Genomic DNA, 23,760 nt, shown 5'->3' on the forward strand with positions numbered 1-23,760 from the left:
ATGTATGCCTGTCCTATGGCTGATGAGGCTCATCTGTCAGTTATTAAGCCAACCCGACAACTCCAAAACCCTTGGACTATCCCCCGACGCGTATTCCCAAGAATTTATGCATAGCTTTTCTCCAGTATATAAAATTTCTCAATGGGGCTCAACATTCCCAGGAATAATTTATAAGTGCCCGGTTACACTTACGTTATAGGGTCAACAGATTATCGAGTCTCAACCTGGTACACGAGGTGGCAAGTCACAGTACTTTACCCAGAGAAACTCGTATCTCAGATCAATTGAATATATAAGCTAAATCATTTTCATAATCAATGTAAACTTTGCATAAGCATGTCATATGAGCCATGGTATCATATATACTCCAACATACTCTTTTCCATATTCACTTTATCATTTTTCCACTTTACTTCGTCTCCAAGTTACATTAATTTCCTATCTCTGTCCTACTACTAGAGCTATTACTATGATTTGAGGCTAAAAGAATGAAAATGGAGGTTTATATATTCAAAGTTGAGCTTTAAAACACAAATGGACCATCACACGTACGCATCCCTTCATTACGCGTACGCATAGGCACCTGACAGAAGCACCCAATCGCGCATGGAAGTTTCGCGTACTCAAGCACCCCATGTCATGCGTACGCATGGGCCACGTGTATGCGTGGACATGCATCCTGGCCCACTACGAGTACATAAAACTTTCATTCCACGCGTACGCGTGGGCGTACGTTTTTCCAAAAATTTTACTAAGTTGAAAAAGCTGCAGAATTCCAATTTTTAACCCCAAACTTCTGACGTGCATAACTATTTCGTTTTAAATCATTTTTCCTCCGTTCTTCAAACGGCATAAACTTCGCGAATCCAATTTTCATATAAAATAAGTTTGAAATCATTTGGGGGTCCGGAAGCCAAGTTATGGCTCGCTAAAGTTCGGCCAAAAAATCAAATTTCTCAAAAAGTCCAAACCTCACTTCATTAAAATCAAGTTCAATATCCACTCCCTATATATATATATATATATATATATATATATATATATATATATATATATATATATTCAGCACAACACAAATCATAACATCTCCATACAACTCTACTATCCACTTACCAAATCACAACCTAAGTTTCTTGCCTCTATCAACATAATCAGCAACATATAACCATGCATACATATACAACCAATATCATCAATTTGCCAACAATATCCACACACCAAGGAATTATGATTGCCAACACATACATAACTTATATCATCAATCAACATCATTAATGCTAAGCATCCAACTTACATAATCATTCCAACTTATCCTATGGTTCTCTAGCCTAAGTTTTCACACGACATTATATATTAAGTACGAAAAACCTAAACCATACCTTGGCCGATTTTTGCGTATACCCCAAGACACCACCAAGGCACCCAAAGCAAACCTCAAGGTTCAAAATCGTCAAGACAAGGCCTCCCAAACTCCACCAAGCCTCCAATGTACTTAATCAACTTCAATATACACATATACAAGCCTAATTCACATAGTTCACACCCAAATTCAATACCCAAACCCACATAAGCTAGAATTTGTAGAATTTTGAGAGTTCTCACCTTATATATGTCTTGATTAAACAAGGACCCATAAGCTCCTCCAGCTAGTTTGAGCCTAAACATCAAGTCACCGAATTTTAATAACCAAAACCTCAATTGTCAAAAATCCAAGAGAATAATAGTCTGAGACAGAAACTGAGGTTTCTTACCAAAATTGGATACCGGGCTTCGTTGAGCTCGACGTGCTGGACGCGTGCCCATAAACAGTGTGGCGATCGGAACTCGGATGAAGAAGTTATGGTGGATTGATGTGGAGGTTAGGGTTTGGAAACTCTCCTCTTCCCTTGGCTGTGTTAAGTGTTCTTCTTGCTGAATAGGGAAGGAGATGAGCTTCAGCTCATTTAATTGATGGGCTGGTTGGGCCCACGGGTCCGGTTTGGACCCAGTTGGTCCGTTCGGCCCAATTTCGGGCCAAATTCTTTGAAATTAGTGTCAAAAATTTTATTTTAACGAGCTCTATCCTAACTTAATATAAAATTCACATGACGAGCCTCTGGTAGATGGCCCCAACATTTTTCAACTCGAATGGCATGACCGTACAGTAGTACGTGTCGTCCTCGTCAGGTCAATGCATGGGTATTTGATTGTACCCGGAGTATGCGTCCATGAAGCTGAGGTACTGATGTTCTGAGGCGGCGTCAACTAGTCTATCGATGTTTGGTTGGGGAAAGGCTTCTTTAGGACATGCTTTGTTCAAGTCCATGTAGTCGACGTACATTCACCACTTGTGTTTGCCTTTTTGACTAGTACAACGTGGCCAACTAGGTCGTGTAAGGGAGTTCTCGATCGGATGAAGCCTGCTTCGAGCAGGTCTTTGACTTGGTTTTGTACTTTAGATGCTCGGTCGGGGGACATTTTCCTTTTTCTTTAAGCCACCGGTTTGGCTTTTGGATCCACGGCTAAACGGTGGGACATTAGATTAGGGTCTATGCCCGACATATCGGCTGGGGTGAATCCGAACAAGTCCCTATGTTGCTTTAAGATCTTAATTAGGTCGTCCTTTAGGTCGTAGGGTAGCTTTTTGTTGATGGATGTGAATTCTTCCTTGGTTTGCCCTATTTGCAGTTTTTCCTTGTCTCCTTTTGATTCTGGTCGGAGTTGGGTGTCTTAGCATGCATCGAGGTCGGCAAGAAAGATGCCTATCATATCTCGGAATCTCTTATGGAGGGCCAAGCTAGTGTTGTTGCACTCCACCGCAACTTCTCGGTCCCCGTGTATCGTTCTGATGGTGCCGTTGTCGGCCTGAAACTTCAGGATTAGGAGACAGCGGATAGATTGTTGATCATCTTTCTTCCGAGAATGATGTTGTAGATAATGGAATCCTTGAAGACCACAAATTCGGAGAGAATGATTTTACTCTGGCTTCCGGTTCCGTTGATTAGTGGTAACACTATAGAACCATTCAGTTTGAGGAAGTTGTCTACGAGTCTGGTCACCCCAATGCGGTGGCTTTGCAGATTTTTGTTTCGAAGACCCAGCTTATCGAAGGCTCCACTGAAGAGGATGTTGGAATCAGCTCCGGTGTCGACCAATATTCTTTTCACCAGTCCGGTTTCAACCTTTTCTGAGATGACGAATGGGGCGTCTTCCGCCGAGGTGTCCTGTTGGCAGTCATCGGGGGAGAACTTGATCGCCAATGGAACTGAAGGGGTTAGTACTTGATTTTTTACGGCTAGGACTTTGAGATCATTTTTTAGTGCTGATTTCGACTTTTTGAGCGCGTCCTTTCCGGTGATGACATTTACTATTATGGTGCGGTCAATTTCTAGACTTTCTTAGGGGTGCCTGTCGTTCGTCCTCAGGTTACGTCCTTCACGCTCTGGTGATCTTTCTCTTTCAGCTCTTCTGGGTTCTCGAATGAGCTCGGCAAACTCGGGGAGTTTTTCGTCTCAGAAGGCTTTTTCGAGAGCGTCCTGTAGGTTGAAGCAATCTTGGGTTTTATATTCATATCCTTGGTGGTATTCACAGTATAGACTCTTGTTCCTGCCTGTCTGTTCCTTCAGTTGTCGCACCTTTGGAAGTATGCCTCGTTCCACTATTTGGTGATATATTTCTGTGATAGGGGCAGGTAGGGCGTGTAGTTCATGAACTTCCCTACCCTGGGTGGTCGATTGGGGTAGTGGATTTGAAGTGTTCCTTCGGGATATCTTTCAGTGGTGGGTTGTTACAGGGTGCCGTGTTCCCATGCTGTCGTTTATTGGTTGCCACGAATTGGCTTATTTCTTTGTCATTTATGTATTTTCTGGAGACGTTTTAGATTTTTTACATTGTCCAGACTGGTTTGGTGGTGAGTTGATTTTGGAAGTCTTCATTCATGAGACCATTGGTCAGACAAAGATTGGCTACCGAGTCTGTGAGCCCGTCGACCGTTAGGCATTTATCTTTTCTTTGAGTGATTCCGAGTAGGCTAATCGAGATTTTTTACTTTGGTGATCCTAGTGGTGAACTGTGCTATAAACTTCCTAGAAACATTGTCGAAGCTGGCTATGGAGCCATTGGAGAGGGCATTGAACCACTTGATCGCGGGTCTGGCTAAGGTTATCGGAAAGGCCTTGCATCGTACCATATCGGCGGCTCCTTCCAGGTTTATCCTGTCCTCGAAAGCCATTAGATGTTTCTGAGGATCTTTGGTGCAGTCATACTTCATGTCGGTGGGTTTGTCAAAGCCTTTTGGGAGTTTGGTTTTCAGGATTTTCTCGGTAAAAGGGGTAGTTCCCATTATCACATGCTCATCGAGTTGGTGTTCCGGATATCTGGAAATGCTGTGGTTGCATCGTATGTCGTGTCATTGTTCAAGTAACATGTTGTTCCCGATTTCACGATGCGATCGAATCCTGGAGGTTGCTTGACTTGCATGTTCTGGGTGATATCACTCTTTGGAAGTGACTTAGCCTTCGAGGTTTTGCACTCTGAGGCAAAGTTTTTGGATTATTTGGATTGCTTTCTCTCCTAGGCCATCGGGTGCTCGAATTTGTCAGGTTGACGATCGTCCTCCTTCTGTTGCCGAACAGGGGTTGGCTGGCGGTGCACGGTGCTAGTTATCCTCCCATGGGTGGGGAGAACACTATCCTGAAGTTCGGGCGTTGGGCTTCGTGGGTTTGAGTTGTGGTGGTGGCTGGAGGATTGCTTCTCGAGGTTCTCTGCCATGCCGCCACGACTTGGCAGTCCCCACAGACGGCACCAATGTACTAGATATCTCTTGTACGGGTAGTGAGATAGATCGGGGACTTGCGAATCGAGGCGGTTGCCAGATCGTCTGATTGGAATGGCTGGGGGTGGTACCTACAAAAATACTCCGACGCCGAAGTTAGAATAAATCTGAGATGTATGAGGTGTGTGGAATGAGTAACGTACCTAAGGGGTCTCTAGCTTCCCTTTATATAGCTGGTGATAGTTATCTTATATTATCTATATTTAGCTAAGATAAGGGAGGAATTTGAATCTGAATACTGGGTTAGGATGTTAGAAGTTATTAATCCGTTTTGGGTCGTAAAGATGGTCCAATCATGAGACTGCCGAGTTCGGTGATCGTTTCGAGGAAGGACCCGGGAGGTCGGATCGGAACACTTCTATAATTAATACAACATTATATACATATGTCTTGCAGTTTTGTGTTAATTAGAGAGTAGTAAAGGAATTATGGGAAAGAGATCAGATTTTGCATAGAAGCTTGTGGACGATCATACGCTAAGGAAGGAAAAGAGTGTGAACTAGTCAATGAAGGATCACAAATTAAGCCTTCAATGGAGGAAGAGTAAGCCATACATGCTCTCAAAGAACTTGGATGGATTTTTAGGTAACTCGTGATGAGCAATTTAATGCTAAACACAAACCATTGAATCAAACTCTCCTTATCAGAATGATAAGCTTTTAAAACAAGACATAACAACATAAATAAATAAATAAATAAATAAATAAATAACATTCATACATTAACTTGAAAATGATTCCTCAATTATACACTGTTTATCATGGTACAAATTATAGCCGCAAAACAGAAAGACACATGATAATCGATCATAGAATGATAGCTTTAATTTCTAATGTTAAAATAATACAGTTGTATAACGAAGTACTTGAAGTATTTGAATTTATTAGAATTTGACTAAAGTTAAAAAATAATATTATCTATCTCATCACAAAATAATTTACTTGATACAAAAATATAAAGGCATAAATAATCTTGCATGAATATTCATGAATCTAGTTGAAAATGTTGCACCATTTATTAAATCAACAATCTCCTACTTCTTCAACGAACAAATTGTATAAGGATGCTTTCCACAGTTACAAGCTGCAACCAAAAAGAGCATAAAAACGATAAATCTCATAACTCTAGTCTTCACAAGCATAACAGTTTTATTCATAGAATATCACTTAATTGAAAAAGAATCGAAATGATTAAGAGGAACAAATACCCAATCATAATAAGTTATTGCTTACCTTAAACATAAATAAATGAAAGGAATGTAACGAATCTTTGCTTGATAAATCTACTGAATTAAGAGCATGGTTCCACACGTAGAAAACCATGAAGGCATGTGCCACAACCTAACAAATTAAAAATTACAACAAATTTAAAATATTGATAAAATGATCAACAATTTCACTTTAATTTTATTCTTAAATTAAACAACATAGATATATATAGTCTAAAGAAAATTGAATAAATGAATTAGAATAAAAATACTATAATCTATATATGCATGTATCATATTACCGTAACAATTTTGCTCCATAGAACAGGAGATAATGCTCCCATTGTAATAGCAATTCCATAAGCCATTTGAATAAGTGATACACATAACCAAAATACCTAAAAAAAAGATGTGAGTATATATCATCAAAACTTCATTTTTAATTAGATAATATAAGAAATTAAAGAAAAATAAATTACCGGCTTAACACCCAAGCGTATTGGCAAAGTTTTCAAACCTGCTGCTTTGTCTCCTTCAACATCCCCTAAATCCTATTTATCAGCAAATAATATTAGATCTAGTTGTGATTAAACACATCCAATAAAAAAAATGGAATTAAAGTTTAATGTTTCTTTTTAAAAAGTTGAAAGTTTTACCTTTGTTAATGTTATTATTGTGTAGAACAAACCTATGACCACACAACCAAGAATCATAGATCTTGGAAAGGTAGCTGCCTTTTTTAGCACAAAGGTCTAAACGTCATCGCACGAATTTGAAGCCAAAAAAAAAAAAAAAAAAATTAGACTTCATGAAAATTGCATGATAGGAAACTAAATAATATAATTTATAAAAAATATATAAAAATTAATAAAATTATAAAGACTAATAAAATAATTTAAGGATTAAATATTATAGTTTAGTAAAGCAATACCTTCATGTGAAGAAAAGGTCCTATATGAAATGATGCCAACATAGCAATTGCATTAGATAGTGATGTGAGGATTATAGATCTCTTCCATCTCAATAAAGGAAACTGAAAAAATAAAGAGTTACAAACATGTCAATAATCTAGTTTCTATTAAATAAATATGTTATACTTGAAAATATTAAAATCACAAGCCAATGCCCTTTAATTTTATTTTAAAGCAACTCACATTAACTGAATATGCTCCCATTAGCGCAGCAGTAACAGCAACATTCCAAATTAATGGTTGTGATCCTAACATCCATGCAACTCCAAAACCCTGCACAAAAAGCACAAAGAATAAGCTTTTCTAGGTAATGTTTTTCAATAACCTGTTAGATAATTCAATTAAATAATATATATAATAAAAAATATAAAATTATTTAACAATTAATAATATCATCTTTATATAAAAATATCTTTATAAAAATAAAAAAAAAATTCTATATGTAATACCGCAAGTAAAAACGATGTCACAAGTATAACTCCGGAAGTGAAGGAATATTCTCCGGATGCCAAAGGAAGATCTGGCTTATTAATCTACAACAAAATTTATAACAAAGGTAAAAAGAATTAATAACAAATTAAAACAAAATATGCAAATGCAATGATACGTTAATTGGTAAATTTATCTTATGTCTTAGGCATATGTTAATTAAACCCTAAAGGTTAAATGATCTATTTTTATTAACCAAACAATTAATGAAGGCCTAGTCTATTGAAGCAATGAAAATCCAAGTGTTGACTTTTAGTAAGAAGTGCATACCTTGTCTATTTCCACATCGGATAATTGATTCACTCCCATAACAAATTGAGACGTGAAGAAGAAAGTTACTATATACTGAAACATGGGGAAAAAATTGAGTAGATTATTAAACTATTTCAAAAAGAATTGAATATATGAATCAATTTTTAATTAGTTAATATATATTAGTTAATTTTTTTATTATAAAATTATTTTTTAACTTTTATTTTTAAAGGATTAAGGATTAGAATTTAAGATTTAACTTTTTGTGATTATTTAATATTTAAGATTTAAGATGCAAAATTTAAAGCTTAAAATTTAAAATAAAAAAAATAATTTCAAAAAATTAGCTGAAAAAAACTTAACTTTCTTGTTAAACTATTTCAAAATAGTAAAATTACACCTTTTAAAATAGAAAAAAAAAATTCTTTTCTAGGCAACTTGCGTTGATGAGCAGAGATGTTGTCGTTACACAAAGTTAATTAAATATGAAACTTTGAAAACTTCGAACAAGACCAAATGTTATATCAAAGAATAATTATACCTTAATAAATACATTTTCTAAATCAATTCATACAATAACTAAATATAAATAAATAGTTTGAAATATCTAATAAACCTAAAATCAAGAAGTACAAACATACTTGAAATGTGTAATTACCATACAAATTCAATTTTATGTTATTTATTGTGTAGAATAATATTCATCTCTTAAAATAAGTTTTGAAATTTTTATAAAACTATTATTTTTATATTAAAATGTGTAAATTAGCACTTTTTTATTATAATAAAAAGATGCATGTAATGTACCATTAAATTTATTTTTTTTTTCTTTTTCTACTGATTTATAATAATATCTATTATGAAATTAGTTAAAATACAACCGTGATTTTAGAATTTATATTAAACAAATTATCTAAATTTTTAGAGCTCACCTGCAAGACTCCTTTTAAAAATAATAATGGAGATATTTCTGAAAAATTATCCACGGCAAGAAGTGATGAAGAAAGTCCTGCTGGTATCTGTTCAAAATAAACAAAATGAGCAATTGATGATGACTAATTTTTATTTAGGACGCGTTTAATTAAAAATAAAGTTAAAAGTTAAAATCAATTTATATAAATTTTACACAATATAATGCTAATTCAACACACCATTAAATAGATAAGTTTGGTTTTCCGACCCTAAATTCGATATCAAATCAATTAAGGTTAAGTATAATTAGGTTTTACTCATTTAGACTCGATTAGCACTCGAATATATCTAATATAATCGAGTCAGACTGGATTTAATGAGATAATCAAATTATTCGTATCTGTTTACACCGCTATCATTAAGTATTAGTATATGGAATTAAGAATGAAACTAACCATGCCAAGAAATGCATAAAGTCTGCAAAACTGGAGAAACATAACGAGTCCCTTTTTAATAGACTCTAAAGCTTTTGGTGATTCATGAACTTGTGGTTCAGATTCATGTGATTGTGCAGAAGATGATGCATTTGTTAAGTATGTTTTCTCAATTTTATTGCTTCTAGATCCTCTTTCAATGGGATTGTAATGGAGCTTTGAAATGTTGTGCTGCAAAGATGTCTTGATGCTGTGATCTTTTGTGAAATTCCTATCACTCTGCCATAAAGCTCTTCTTCCATAAGAATCTGGAGACCCAAATCAAATTTCATATTAGCACTGATATTAGGAATTAAGATACTAAAAGTTTTTATTTTCAGTGTGTTTAGTTTGTATATTAAATTTTAGTTTTTTTGTTTTTAAAATTTTATGAAAAAATAAAAAGTAGAAATAAAAACTCATAATTTAGAAACATAATAAATAATTCTCTGTCTTTTATTCCAAAGCCAAATAAATTTTTTATTAAATTTAATTTTAAAGAAGTTTTTTATCTTTATAAAAAGAAAGACACATAGCTCTTTTTGCGCTGAATTCAAACTATTGTTACAGGAACCTATGTGTTTTTTACTTTTTTATTTATAAAGGTTAAACACCTATTTGTATTTTAATTTGGTAAAAAAAATTATTTATTTTAATAATAAAAGATCAGAAATTTATTTACTATTTTTTTTCAAAATTTTATTATTTTAAATTTTTTATAAATTTTTTAAATTATAAAATATTAAAAATAAAAATAAAAAATAAAAATGTAAATCAAATATATTCTAACTGTTTATGTATATTAAATTACTTGAGCTGCAGCTTATTAATACTATTTTCCACATTCAGCTAAACTTTCCTCTTAGATCATGACTACTTTAGCTATTTAATATTCCAATTTTATATTATCTTCTGTTGAGAATTTTAGTATTTTAGCTATTAATATATTTGAATAAGTATTTATTTGGGTTTCATTAAATTTATAAAAAATAATTTTTTTTTTATTTTTTAGTGTATTTGACAAATTTTTAATACTAAAAATAAAAGTACTAAAAAAATAAAAAAATTATTTTAACATATATTCTTAACATATATTCTTAATATAAATTTAGATATAGTATATATTATTATTTATTAAAACAAAAAATATTTTAAATACTTGATATAATTAAAATAAAATATTAAAAATAATTAAAAAAATAATTTATATTTTAATTTCAATAAAATATCAAAATTATGTTACGATTTATTTAAAAAATACTTTATATTTTATATGTATACGTATCTTCATGTCTTAAAAATTTTAAAATTCGCGTGTCAGTGTATCTCGTATCGTGTCCCGTATCCGTATCAATATCCGTACATTATAAATTTAAATACAACAAGAAAAGGACGAAGCATCATCTTTTAATTTAATAATAATAATAATAATAATAATAATAATAATAATAATAATTTGCAAATATATAAATGAATGAGTGATAAAAATTTACTATAAGAGATAATGGTATCCAATATTTTCTCTTAAAATTAATTATGTTATATGTATATAAAAAATTAATTATCAATATAATTATTTTGTATAAAATATATATTAAAAAAATATATATCACATATGTTTATATATAAATATATAATAATTATTTTTAATAATTAATTTTATTTTTTATTTCTGATATTTGACCACATATACAAGACTACAGGTTGATGAAAAACCGGAATACTTATTTATTTGACAAATTTTACATTTATTAATGTTATTATTATTGAATAAAAAAACAAGGGCGAATTAATATACAGACACGCATGTTTGGATCTATATAAGGTGAATGCTATGGCCTATGGTGTCTATAATATATAATATTGTCCCTAATTTATTAAAAAAAACAAATAAATAATATTTAATAAATTTTAAATTTTTTATTTTTATTTTATATATTTTATTATTTATTTATAAAAATAAATTAAACAATTTAAGTACCATAATAAAAATTATTATAGAACTCACCTATATATAAATCCATGATGATCTTACGCGATCTCCTTTTCTAGAGTCTAAATTTTATTTTACTAAAATATTTGTTTCATGTATAAATATAAAATATTTTACTATTCCCAAAGTTGGAATCCAAGACCAATTTTGTTAGAAAAATTAGTAAAAGTTTGGCCACTTGTCCTAGCAAAGCATATTTCTATTTTTTATTATTAAATCTAACTTTTTTTAGAGGAAAGAGAAAGAGAGCATACTTGCATAGTAATTGTCGGCGAATTTTTTACTCTTCCAGCAGCAACTTCCTATAAGAAATGAAAAAGACAAAAAACATAAAATATAGATAGACAATAACATTATTTAATAATGTAAATAATAAAATTAAAATAATAAATTAATTTTAAATTTAATTAGTGACATAATGTATTTTAATTGAATTGGACTAATTTTAAAATTTGTTATTTATGTTATTTAAAAAAATTATTAATTATCTAGTATAATCTATAAAATATTTCACCCTTGCTAACAAGCAAATATCAAGAGAAAAATTTTACTAACAGCTATAATTTCAAGATTTCATTAGTAAGAAAAAAATATATATACAGTCATGATTTGTGAATATATTTACCAGAAAGCTTTTCGTTTCTCCATTAATAATTTGAAATAACTTTAATTTGTAGTTGTATTTCGTATATAATTAATTATCCCTCTATATCTTATTTCCATTGGTTGATGTGCATATTTATATGGCTGACTAGGAAACTAAATCGTTTAGAAAAATGCTTAATGCAACAATTTTATTTAATATTGTTCAGTAATCAATAGTCTAATATTTTATAATTTTATAATTTAATAATATATTTTTAATTAATATTTTTAAATATTATTATCTAACTATTGGACTAAAAACAATAAATTATTGAGGTGTAGCATTACTCAATAGTTAATTACCCTGCAGAACACTTTGAGAGATCCATTATAAATTTTTACAATCATAATTCATGACAATATAATATTTTTTATAAGTCACATGTATTTTTTTTTTGTAATTGTTATGGTGTCTAAAAGTGTTTGTCTAACTTATTAAAAAGGGTTAAAATTAATATTTAATTTTAAAAATATAAAAGTAAATAATTATTAAATATTCAAAAGTTACTATAATAAGTAAGTTAGACAAAAATTAGACACTAAATTATAGGCACCATAAAATTTATTTTTTTTAGTAAAATAAGTTACATGTATCTCTTTTAAGTTTTAACATGTTTAGTGCGTCAGGTATTTGTCGGCCCACTTTCTATATTTTTAGATAATAACATAATTTATTAAATTAAAATAATAAAATTATGTAAGTGCAAAGAATTTGGCCGTCTGATGAATTCGTCTCCTAAAATAAATTAAGAAAAAGTACAAGGTACTAACATATTATTCGTCAATTTATTGTCAATAATAATTAATTATTATATTTTAAATATATATATAAAGAAACACATTTAAAAAATATATTTATAAAAATATTTTTATTAAATATAGTCATAAAAAATATATTTTTATTTGGCATATCTATAAAGACACTTTTATTAAATACAATTATAAATAAGAGTTGGCAAAAATTGACAGAAATATTATTAATAACGTAACGAAATTGATTAATTAATTAACTACGTCTCTAATCCCTAATATTCACATCCATGCGTTAGATTTAGCCGATTAATACCATATTCTTTCTTAAATCTTAAACCACCCCCAAACAATCGTCAAAAATACATCGTTACAACCTTGAGTCAGCGTTAATGGAAAAAAAGAATATAAAAGATTAGGTCGTAAAATTTAGGAGAGGATTTGGGGTATTGAATACTTTTACACAGAAAGAGAAGGATGAATTTTTTATACAAGGCCCTTTTTAAAACATCTTCGTATATGAACATCTAGACACTCAAATTGGAGATAAATCTGTCTATTTAAAATAAAGTAGTTTAGATTTATTATAAAATGACATCGTTTTAACCGCTTGTACAAATAATTTAAAATATCCTAAAAACGACGATAACCTAATCAAATTTTTTTTTGGAAAACAAATTCATCAGCCGGCCAAATTTTTAAAAATCTATTTAGGGTATTACTAAAAAGACAAAAAATATAAGTAGACAATAAAAATATTAAATAATATAAATAATTGATATATCAAATGTTTATTTTAATAAGTATGTAGATAGTTATTTTAATATTAAAATTTAAATAAATAATTTTAAAATATAATTTTTTTTTTATTTAATTGGTGATTGTTTATATTGTTCAAAAAATTTATTGATTATCTAGATAACTCAAAAAAATATTATAGTTTAGCTGTCATCTAATCCTCTTTATTTATGTATATACGGCTGTATATTCAACAAACAAATGCATGCTTAATGATATTTTGAAATTATTATTATATCACTTGTGTTAAAAAATTTAAATTAATAAAAATAGTATATAAATGATTATATTTTTTTATATAAGAGTTTTTTAGAATTATATAAAATTTACACAAATTTTCTTTTCATTTTTATTTGTCTAATGTTAAAGTTTTTTTAAAAAAATTAATAGAGATTAATCATAGATATTTTAATCATAAAAATTTTAATTTAATATAATAATATATTTTTTTTAAAAAAAAATTAAACTCATATATATAAGAAACAAAGAAGGCAAAAACGGAATTGCTCATTTCTAATCAAACTTATGATTGTTAATACGTTATTAAAACAAATAGATCAGAATATATCAAACAACACTCTGTGTCTTCTTTTCTGTTTCTTTTTTGAAGAAAAGAACACTGATTGATTAAGGTTAAAATATATCAGCCTAGAGAAAAATGATACTCTATCTTATTTTTAATATTTATCATCTTCTAACATTCTTCGACTTTTGCTGTGTGAGAAAAGAATACAAGAAGAAGAAGAAGAAGAAGAAGAAAGATGTATACCAGCAGTAGTGGCAATGGAAGAAGTTGATCTGGGAATTGACACCAAATGCCCAAAAGCCATTAGAAATCAGCTAATAATTAATGTTAATGTAATGTGCATCAAACTGAAGATGTGTTGCAATTAGAGCATCGATCAGAGAGCGCTCTCTATGTGTTGCGATTCATGATTGCATATATATATATAGAACGAACTAGTTAGGAAATCGACGAGCCACTATTGGCGGCTTCTACGGTTATTATTTTTTTATTCATGCAATACATGCACGCCCACTTAGCAACTTAGTATACTACTTTTTTTTTTTTTTTGCTTAGCTTTTTCCAAATTGACCGTTCAATGAAAATAAACATTATTTTTTTCCTTTTTCCAAATTGAACATTCAACGAAACTAAACATTATTTTATATTGTTCTTGTCTAGCCATCATATAAGTTCTAAGAACTTTTTATTTAAAAATAACAAATTTTTTATTAGAGAAAATTTCATCCGTCTCTCTTGAGAGATGTTAAAATGGCACTCTTCTCTTCTCTATTTGTGAAATATACATTCTCTTTTTTTATAACTTTTAAAAAATCTTCTCTTTAATCTATTTTAAATTTTTTGTGTTAACTAATGTTAACTATATGCATTTTTCAAAAAAATATTCTTTAATAAAAATTTTATTTTTTTATCATTAATTTTTACTTACAAAAATATCCTTTAATAAATTATTTTTTTATTGATTAAATTGTATTCTTATCAAAATATTTTTTTTTAAAAATTAATAATTAAATTATTTTTTATTGATTAAATTGTATTTTATCAAAATATTTTTTTTAAAAATTAATAATTAATTTTTTTTCTAAAATATTCTTCAATAATTTTTTAATTATTAAATTATGATTTTACCAAAATTTTTGTTAACAATTATAGTTATATTTTGTTATTAATTTTTTTATATCAATATATATTACTTGTTATACATATTAATAGCGGTAAGATTTTTTATTTAATGTTAAAATAATATATATTGATATTAAAAAATTAATAGTAAAATATAAAAATAATTGTTCACTAAGATTTTGGTAAAATTACAATTTAATAATTAAAAAATTATTGAAAGGTATCTTAATAAAAAATAATTTAATTTTTAATTTTTTAAATATATTTTGATAAAAATACAATTTAATCAATAAAAAATAATTTATTAAAGGATATTTTTGTAAGTAAAATTTAATGACAAAAAAATAAAATTTTTGCTAAAGGTATTTTTGTAAAAAAAATATTTTTCTTAAAAAATGGATAAAGTTAACATTAGTTAACACAAAAAAAAATTAAAATGGATTAAAGATGAAGTTTTTTAAAAGTTATAAGAAATGGGAATGTACATTTTACAAATAAAAGAGAGAAGAGTATCATTTTAGTATCTTTCAGAAGAGAAGAGTGAAATTTTCTCTTTTTATTATTGTTGTTGGGTTTATGAGTGTTTTATGTATACCTCGTCTGGATTTAAAAGAGACGTAGACTTCACTGAGGAGTGTGTATTGTCTTTATAAAACTATTAAGGCCTATAAAGTTCGGATATTTTATTAAGTTGTTCGATATTCATTTCATATGTGTGTCTGTTGTATTTAATTTTGTCTTAATAAAAGTAAAAAAAATGTTTGTCATACTTAAATATCATTACATGTCAGTATGTCCAGTTTTATTTTTAATATGTCCAGCTTTATTATTTATTAAAATAAAAAATATTTTAAATATTTTATATAGTTAAAGTAAGACATTAAAATATTAAAAAATAAATTTATATTTTAATATCAATAAAATATTAAAATATTATTTTTTTGTTATAATATCAAAATATCATTATAATTTATCTAAAAAATACTTTATATTATATATATATGTGTGTGTGTGTCTTCGTGTTTTATAAAATTTTAAAATTTGTGTGTCGGTGTGTCTCCTAACGTGTCATGTCCCGTGTAAATGTCAATGCGTCATATATTAATACTAAATGATGTGGCCGTTATAACTCGATTACACATTATAACTCGTCTATATACGTTATAGATCGGTTACAATAAAACATCAAAGCAGATATTAAAACGCTCAAACGAGCTATTACTCTCTGTTTAATGACAAAATTACTCGGAGACTCAACCATCACCTTCTATTTCAGATATAAAAGAAATGGTAAGAATGTTGTTCAGATTATTGCATATTACAAAGCTTATTATCCACTCACTAACTTGAGCGTCGGAGTGCCTTTTCCAGGTACCCACCCCCTTGTTCTTTCATTGCTGAAGTATAACTTATCCCGACAAAGAACTTGTAGTTATTCATCAGCGGACGAGTTATATAGCGGCCAATCTCCACAAGAACAATTGGCGTCCACCGTGGGGCTGACAGAGGAAAAATGTCGGTAAAGATTTTCACAAAAATATCGCGTTGCAAGTATAGTTCTAAACCAACAATTAAACCTCAATCAACGTTTAGATTGTTTGTCACAAATACAAACCCAATAAAATTAACCGAAGTATTCAAACCTCGGGCCGTCTCTCAAGGAATTGCAGGGAAGTGTAGTTTATTATTGGTTATGGGAAAGTATATTTTTGGGGGTTTTTGAAATAAGAAACAAGAAAATATAGATTGCGAGAAAAATAAACTAATAACTAAGAAAGCTCCTAGCAAAGATTGAGAATTAGAAGTCCTATCCTTATTATCATCATCAATTGTGATGGTAAATGTGAATTGCCTTCACTTAGTTAACCTCTAACCAATGGAGGAATGTCAAGTGCATACAATCAACTTGAGTTCACAAGTCCTAGTCAACTCATAGTGAGAGACTAGTTTTAGTGAAGTTCAAGCTAAACGGCAATCTTCAATTACCATTCAACAAGAAACTTCGACAATTCAAGAGTCTCTAATTAATCAATCCAAGTCAAGAATATAAAAATCTAATTTAAAATCCACCCAAGCATTTTATCAAACACTTGGAAGGCACAAAATAAAAGCATAGAGAATTAATAAGAGATAAAATCTAAGATACCCAATTGCAAGACAACAATAACCAATAATTAAACAAAGAACAATAACATAAAAATATAAATTGCATTAATCTAAATCGAAGGGAGCAAGAGTGCATCAAAAATGAAGTAAACAAACGGAAGCAATAACAAATAAACTAAAAGAAGTAAGATGCTAAAACAAACAAGAGTAAAGAAAAACTAAATTAAAACAAGGTGAAAATCTAAATATAAGAAGAAATAAGACTAAAAAAAATCCTAAAATCTAGAGAGAGGAGAGAGCCTCTCTCTCTCTCTAGAAACCTATATCTAAAACCTAAAGTGTGAATAAGTGAATGATTGAATGATTCTGCTCCAGTCCTAGCTTCTAATATGTATTTTTGGGCCTGAAACTAGGTTAAAAGCAGCCCAGAAATCGGCCCCAGTGTTTTCTCGTAATTGAGGCACGTGACGCTCATCATGCGTACGCGTGAACCACGCGTACGCGTCACCGAACAAATTCCTGGTCACACGTACGCGTCATCCACACGTACGCGTCGCTTGCCTGCTGCTCCGGTAACGCGTATGCGTCGTCCACGCGTGCGCGTCAAGGCCAACTTCTCAAAACTTCAATTTCTTGTGTTCCTTCCACTTTTGCATGCTTCCTTTCCATCCTCTAAGCCATTCCTGCCTTATAAAACCTGAAAACACTTAACACACATATCACGGCATTGAATGGTTAAGAGAAGATTAAAAATTAGCAATTTTAAGGCCAAAAAAGCATGTTTTCAATCATAGCACAAAATTAGGAAGGAAACTTAAAAACATGCAATTTATATGGATATGTGTGAGAATAGTTGATAAAATCCACTCAATTCAATACAAAATAAATCGTAAAATAGTGGCTTATCAGGGGCCTAGAAACAAAAACACTTCTTTCCTTAGGTCCCAAAACTTTCATACCTGTTCATGGCTGACCAGCATCCTCCAATCCCACACCATCCGAGCTTCTTCGGATGGTAACGGAACTACAACAAGCTAATCAGCGCATGACGGAAGAAAACCAATGAATGGCAAATCAGATAGCCGAGTTAACTAATGCTCGAATTGAAAATAATCATAATCGCAATGAGCAACCAGAGGGTGATGAAGAAAATTCTGATCCAACACACGTCTTTGAAACTCAACAACTAGAGAGAGATCAACAAAACAATGATGATGACGAATTGGACAACGTTGTTGGACTATTCACGGCCGACGTTATGAATTTCAAACTGCCTTGGAAATTTGCATTACCGATCACTTTGACTCCCTACAATGACATGGGAGATTTGAAAAAATATGTCAAGAAATTTTGATCTATGATTATAGTGAACGGTGCTTCTAATCCTATTTTATGTCGTTGTTTTCCTATTTTTTGACGATCCTATACTTGATTGGTTTTCATCTTTGCCTACAGGTTCAGTTTCATGCTTTCAAGAGCTCGCTAAGCAATTCGAAGATTAGTTCACTTCATCTTCCATCTATTTACATGATTCCGACTATCTGAACACTATCAAGCAAGGGCAACATGAAACCTTCAGGGAGTATGTCACCCACTTCACCAAAGTAGCAATGAGCATCTCAAACCTTCACCCTGAAGTACACCTGCATGCTATAAAGAGTGGACTCCAACCGGGAACATTCCAAGAGGCCATCACAGTGGTCAAACCCAAAATCTTGGCTGAGTTTTGAGAGAAAGCCAAGGGTCAAATAGAGATTGAAGAGCTACACCAAACTCGAAAATACGAGAAGAATCAAACCAATAAGGAAGACAATAAAGCTTGGGACAACAAGAAACTTTTCGGTTGATACCGTGTTACGATTCTTATACCCAACTCAACACCCAAAAGGAGGAAATCATCAAGGAAATACTGAATTCGAAACTAATCAAACTTCCTTGAAAGGCTGGAACCTACCAAGATATGAAGAATGTGGACAAAAAAAAGTAGTGTGCTTTTCATCAGAAACACGGGCACACTACTGATGAGTGTGTCGTAGCCAAAGACTTGCTTAAACTTTTAGCCCGGTAAGGACATTTGGACAAATACATTGGCGGCCATATCCTAAAGCGTGCCACGCATCCATCTGACTCATCTTCTGCAGGACAATCTTCACGGGACAAGGACAAAACAAATAATCATCAACCTAATCAACCCCATGGCGTGATCAATTGCATATCTGGGGGCTTTGCAGGTTGTGAGCTTCAAGCTCGGCCCATAAACTCATCAACCGAGCTATGCTTGATGTCAAACGCATCCACAAAAATTCTCAATCTTTGCCCACTTTCCCTGAAATGACTTTTCAACAATTCGACTTCAATTCAACCAAGCTCAACTTAGACGACCCGGTTGTTATCTCTATTCAACTAAGAGACTTAATAGTTCGCAAAGTCTTGTTGGACCCTGGAAGCAGTGCCGATGTTTTATTTTACCCCACATTTCAGAAAATGAAATTAAGTGACAATATACTACAACCATCCACGGGAGATTTGGCAGGATTTTCAGGTGAACGAGTACCTGTGCTGGGATCAGTGTGGTTACAGACCATACTTGGTGAGAGTCCTCTAACCAAAACTCTAGATGGTCAATACCTTATGGTTGATTGTTTTAGTCCTTACAACTTAATACTTGGCTGACCTTTTTTGAATAAGTTCGGTGCAATTGTCTCTACAATTCATCTATGTGTTAAGTTTCATGTACAGGAAAATCTTGTTGTACTAATTCAGTGTGACCACCGTGAAGCTCCGCATTACTATAACATCAGTCTTAAAATGCCTATATCTAACCGAGCTATAGGTGCACAGATAAATACCGTCCACAACTCACTCGAGCTACCATCATTAGCCGAGTTAGATCCGCGCGCCGAGTCTCAAGACCACCCTACCCCAAATAAAGAATTACAAAAAGTTTCTTTAACTAATGATCCAAATAAGTTCACTTTTGTAGGTTCAACTATACAAGGTGATGACAAAGGAGAAGCTCATCCAATTTCTCCAACAAAATGCCAATCTCTTTGCTTGAACTCTCGCAAACATGCCATTCATTGATCTCTCTGTAATATCTCATAAGCTGGCAATAAACCCATCAATCCGACCTATAGCACAGAAAAAGCACAATCTCGGAATGGAAAAGAAACAAGCGTCCTTGGAGGAGACCAAAAAGCTCATTGATGCCATCTTCATTCGAGAAATCAGATTCACAACATGGTTAGCTAATGTTGTCATGGTAAAGAAACATAATGGTAAATGGCTCATGTGCATCGACTTCACCGATTTAAACAAAGCATGTCCTAAAGATGCATACCCCTTACCACCTATTGATGCTTTAGTTGATAATTCATCTGGCTTTGGCACCTTAAGTTTCATGGATGCATATTCTGGTTATAACCAGATCATGATGCATCCACCCGATCAAGACAAAACTGCTTTCAAAACTAAGTATGGTAATTTTTGCTATAAAGTTATGCCTTTTGGCCTTAAGAATGCGGGGACTACTTACCATCTACTTATGGATAAAGTGTTCGATAGGAAAATAGGGGAGAACAGGAGGTCTATATTGATGACATGGTGGCAAAAACCAAAACCGGCGAGTCTCATGTCAATGACCTTGTGGAAATTTTTGCACAAGTTAAAAAATACAACGTGAGGTTAAATCCTGAGAAATGCGCCTTTGGCGTCCAAAGAGGTAAATTCCTTGGCTTTTTGCCTACGAGCCGAGGCATAGAAGCAAATCCTGAAAAAGGCTGAGCTGTTTTGAAAATGTAAAGTCTTCGAACTATAAAGGAGGTCCAACGATTAACTGGGAGATTTGCTTCTTTATCAAGATTTTTACCTTGTTTAGCTTATAAATCTTCCTGCTTTTTTCAATTACTCAAAAAGAAAAATAATTTCAAATGGGATGATGAATGTGAAACTGCTTTTTTAAACCTAAAAAACCTGCTTTCAAAACCTCCCATTTTGCAAATACCTGAACATGGCGAAGAACTTTACCTTTATCTATCAATTACTGACTTGGCAATTAGTTCTGTTCTTGTTACAGAAAAGGACAAGATGCAAAGGCCTATTTACTTCATTAGCAAATCACTACAAAATGCCTAGCTTTACTACCCAAAGATAGAAAAACTCACCCCGCCTTAGTATTCTCAGCTAGGCGTCTCCGACCTTATTTCCAGAGTCATACCATTAATGTTCGAACTGAGCAACCGCTACAGCAAGTACTCACAAAACCAGAATTTGCTGAGAGATTAATAAAGTGGTCTATCAAATTATCTGAGTTCGATATCAGATATCAATCCTGAGGCTCCATCAAATCACAATATCTTGCCGACTTTGTTGCCGAGTTTACTGCTCCCAACTCCAACGATATGCCAACACAATGGACACTCTATGTCGACGGCGCCTCTAACTCTCAAGAGTCAGGAGCTGGAATTCTTCTCGAAGATTGTAATGGAATTGTTTTAGAACACTCCTTATGCTTCTCTTTTAAGACCAGCAACAATCAAGCCGAATATGAAGCACTAATTGCAGGCCTAAGGTTAGCCATTGAGTTAAGCATTTCTGAAATAAAGGTACATTGTGACTCTTTATTAGTAAAACAACAGGTAAATAAATCTTTTCAAGTCAAAGATCCTCTCTTAACAAAATACCTAGATATTGTCAAATCACTCATGCCTTCTTTTCGAAATTTAAAATTTATCATATTCCAAGGGAACAAAATTACCAAGCTAACATTTTGTCAAAACCCGCAAGTACACAATGACACACTGCCACCCTTTTAAAATCCACACTAATTACACCAAGCATCCATTTCATTAATGTTTGCAACATCAGCAATGGCCTTATATCCAATATCTGAAAACTAGAAACATTCCACCTAAAATTGATAATTTGAAAAAAGTTCGAAGACAAGCTTCATATTTTACATTGTTAAATGATACTCTGTATAGACGAGGATATACCCATCCCATATTAAAGTGTTTAAATAGGTCAGAAGCCGATCTTGCCTTGGCCGAGGCCCATGAAGGAATATGCGGCATGCATATAGGAGCACAGAGCTTATCATTCAAAATTCTCTGAGCTGGTTTTTTCTGGCCGAGTTTACAAAAAGACTGTCATCAAAAGGTGAAAACCTATAAAAATTGTCAAAAACATGCTCCAATGATACATGTACCAGTCGAGCAATTGCATCACTCTGAGGTAAGTTGGCCATTCTATCATTGGGGGATTGACATCCTCGGTCCATTTCCTATTGCACCAGGACAGGTACAATTTTTAGTTATGGCTATTGACTATTTCTCCAGGTGGATTGAGGCATAACCACTGGCCAAAATCACATCATAGTAAATGATTTCCTTTGTTTGGAAGCACATTATATGCAGATTTGGTATACTTCATTATATTATTACTGACAATGGTCATCAGTTTGTCGACCATAATTTCACATCTTTTTTATAGAACTTAAAAATCCAACAACACTTCTCTTCAGTTGAACATCCGCAGACTAACGGATTAGCTGAAGCCGCAAACAAAGTTGTCTTACATGCTTTAAGAAAGAAATTGGATGATGCAAAAGGACTTTGGGCCAAGCTGGTTCCAAAAATTCTTTGGGGTTATAACACCACTACACATTCTACTACTAAGGAAATCCTATTTTGTTTAGTCTATGGGTCTGATACAACGATTCCTTTGGAGATCTCTAAATCCTTACTAAACACAAGCAACCAATCACAATGAAGCTCGGAGAATTGAACTAGATTTACTTGAAGAAATCCGAGACATAGCCTCTATCCACCACCGAGTAATACAGCAAAACATAGCTCGGCAGTACAATCAGAAGGTCAATCTTCTCTCTTTTCAAGTTGACGACTTGGAACTCAAAAAGACTGAGCAAGCCAGACGACCTCCATTTCATGGGAAACTTGCAGCCAAATGGGAAGGTCCACTCAGAATTCTTGAAGTTCTCGAAAATGGGGCTTATAAGCTAAATCTCTAGATGGTACAATATTACCTAACACTTGGAATATTTCCTCTTTAAAGTAATATTATAGTTAAAAAGACAAGGATAGGCTTGTACTTATTTTCCTACTCACAGGATTTTTTCCAAAAAGAGTTTTGGTTAGAGAGGTATTAACGAGGCAAGCCTACCTGCACCTTTGTAAACAAAGGTCAAACATCAAATACGTCACGACTAAAGAAAGGCCGAGTTATATATCAATCATCCTCTTTTCTCCAATCTCTTTCAAACTAACCTATGACTATATACTATCAAATTAGTCACAAAATATCAAAATGATTTATCCACTAGTGATAACTCTTCAATTCAAATTCGCATCATTTAAACATGCATAATCAAACTCAATCATCAATCAATTACCAAACTAAAAAGTTAACTAACGAGGCATTCTCGTCCAAACAATAAAGTGCACTTCTATCAAAACCTCAATAAAAAATAGGGACCAATAATTCAGTGGCAATCTAAAATAGCCATTACCCAATAATTCACTCATAAATCTACCTACAAATTCATTAAATATCAAACAGTCATTCAGATATTGTCCAAAAGAGATAAGTCTCAAACAACTAACTATTACAAATAGCTAAACCAAACTGGCAAAACTCAAATCCAAACTCATCAAACAATTTGATGTCTAAAAGTAATAAAATCAAA

At 31.9% G+C, this 23,760-nt stretch overlaps 1 protein-coding gene across 1 annotated transcript; it reads right to left on the reverse strand.

Annotated features, from left to right (window-relative positions):
* Window positions 1-5,513: 5,513 nt before the first annotated feature.
* LOC107611433 (naringenin 8-dimethylallyltransferase 1, chloroplastic) lies at window positions 5,514-14,326 on the reverse strand. Its single transcript, XM_088497088.1, has 13 exons — window positions 14,073-14,326; window positions 11,365-11,412; window positions 9,100-9,386; window positions 8,665-8,751; window positions 7,751-7,825; window positions 7,441-7,524; window positions 7,175-7,264; window positions 6,952-7,053; window positions 6,677-6,772; window positions 6,500-6,571; window positions 6,323-6,418; window positions 6,046-6,153; window positions 5,514-5,896 (listed from the first exon to the last, which is right to left on the reverse strand). Exons 1-13 carry the CDS (start codon window positions 14,131-14,133, stop codon window positions 5,855-5,857), a joined length of 1,248 nt encoding a protein of 415 aa, XP_088353214.1. The 5' UTR covers window positions 14,134-14,326; the 3' UTR covers window positions 5,514-5,854.
* Between the last annotated feature and the right edge of the window lie 9,434 nt (window positions 14,327-23,760).

Source organism: Arachis ipaensis, chromosome B8, assembly GCF_059453495.1.
Source record: "Arachis ipaensis isolate K30076 ecotype BB chromosome B8, ASM5945349v1, whole genome shotgun sequence".
Lineage (NCBI taxonomy): Eukaryota > Viridiplantae > Streptophyta > Magnoliopsida > Fabales > Fabaceae > Arachis > Arachis ipaensis.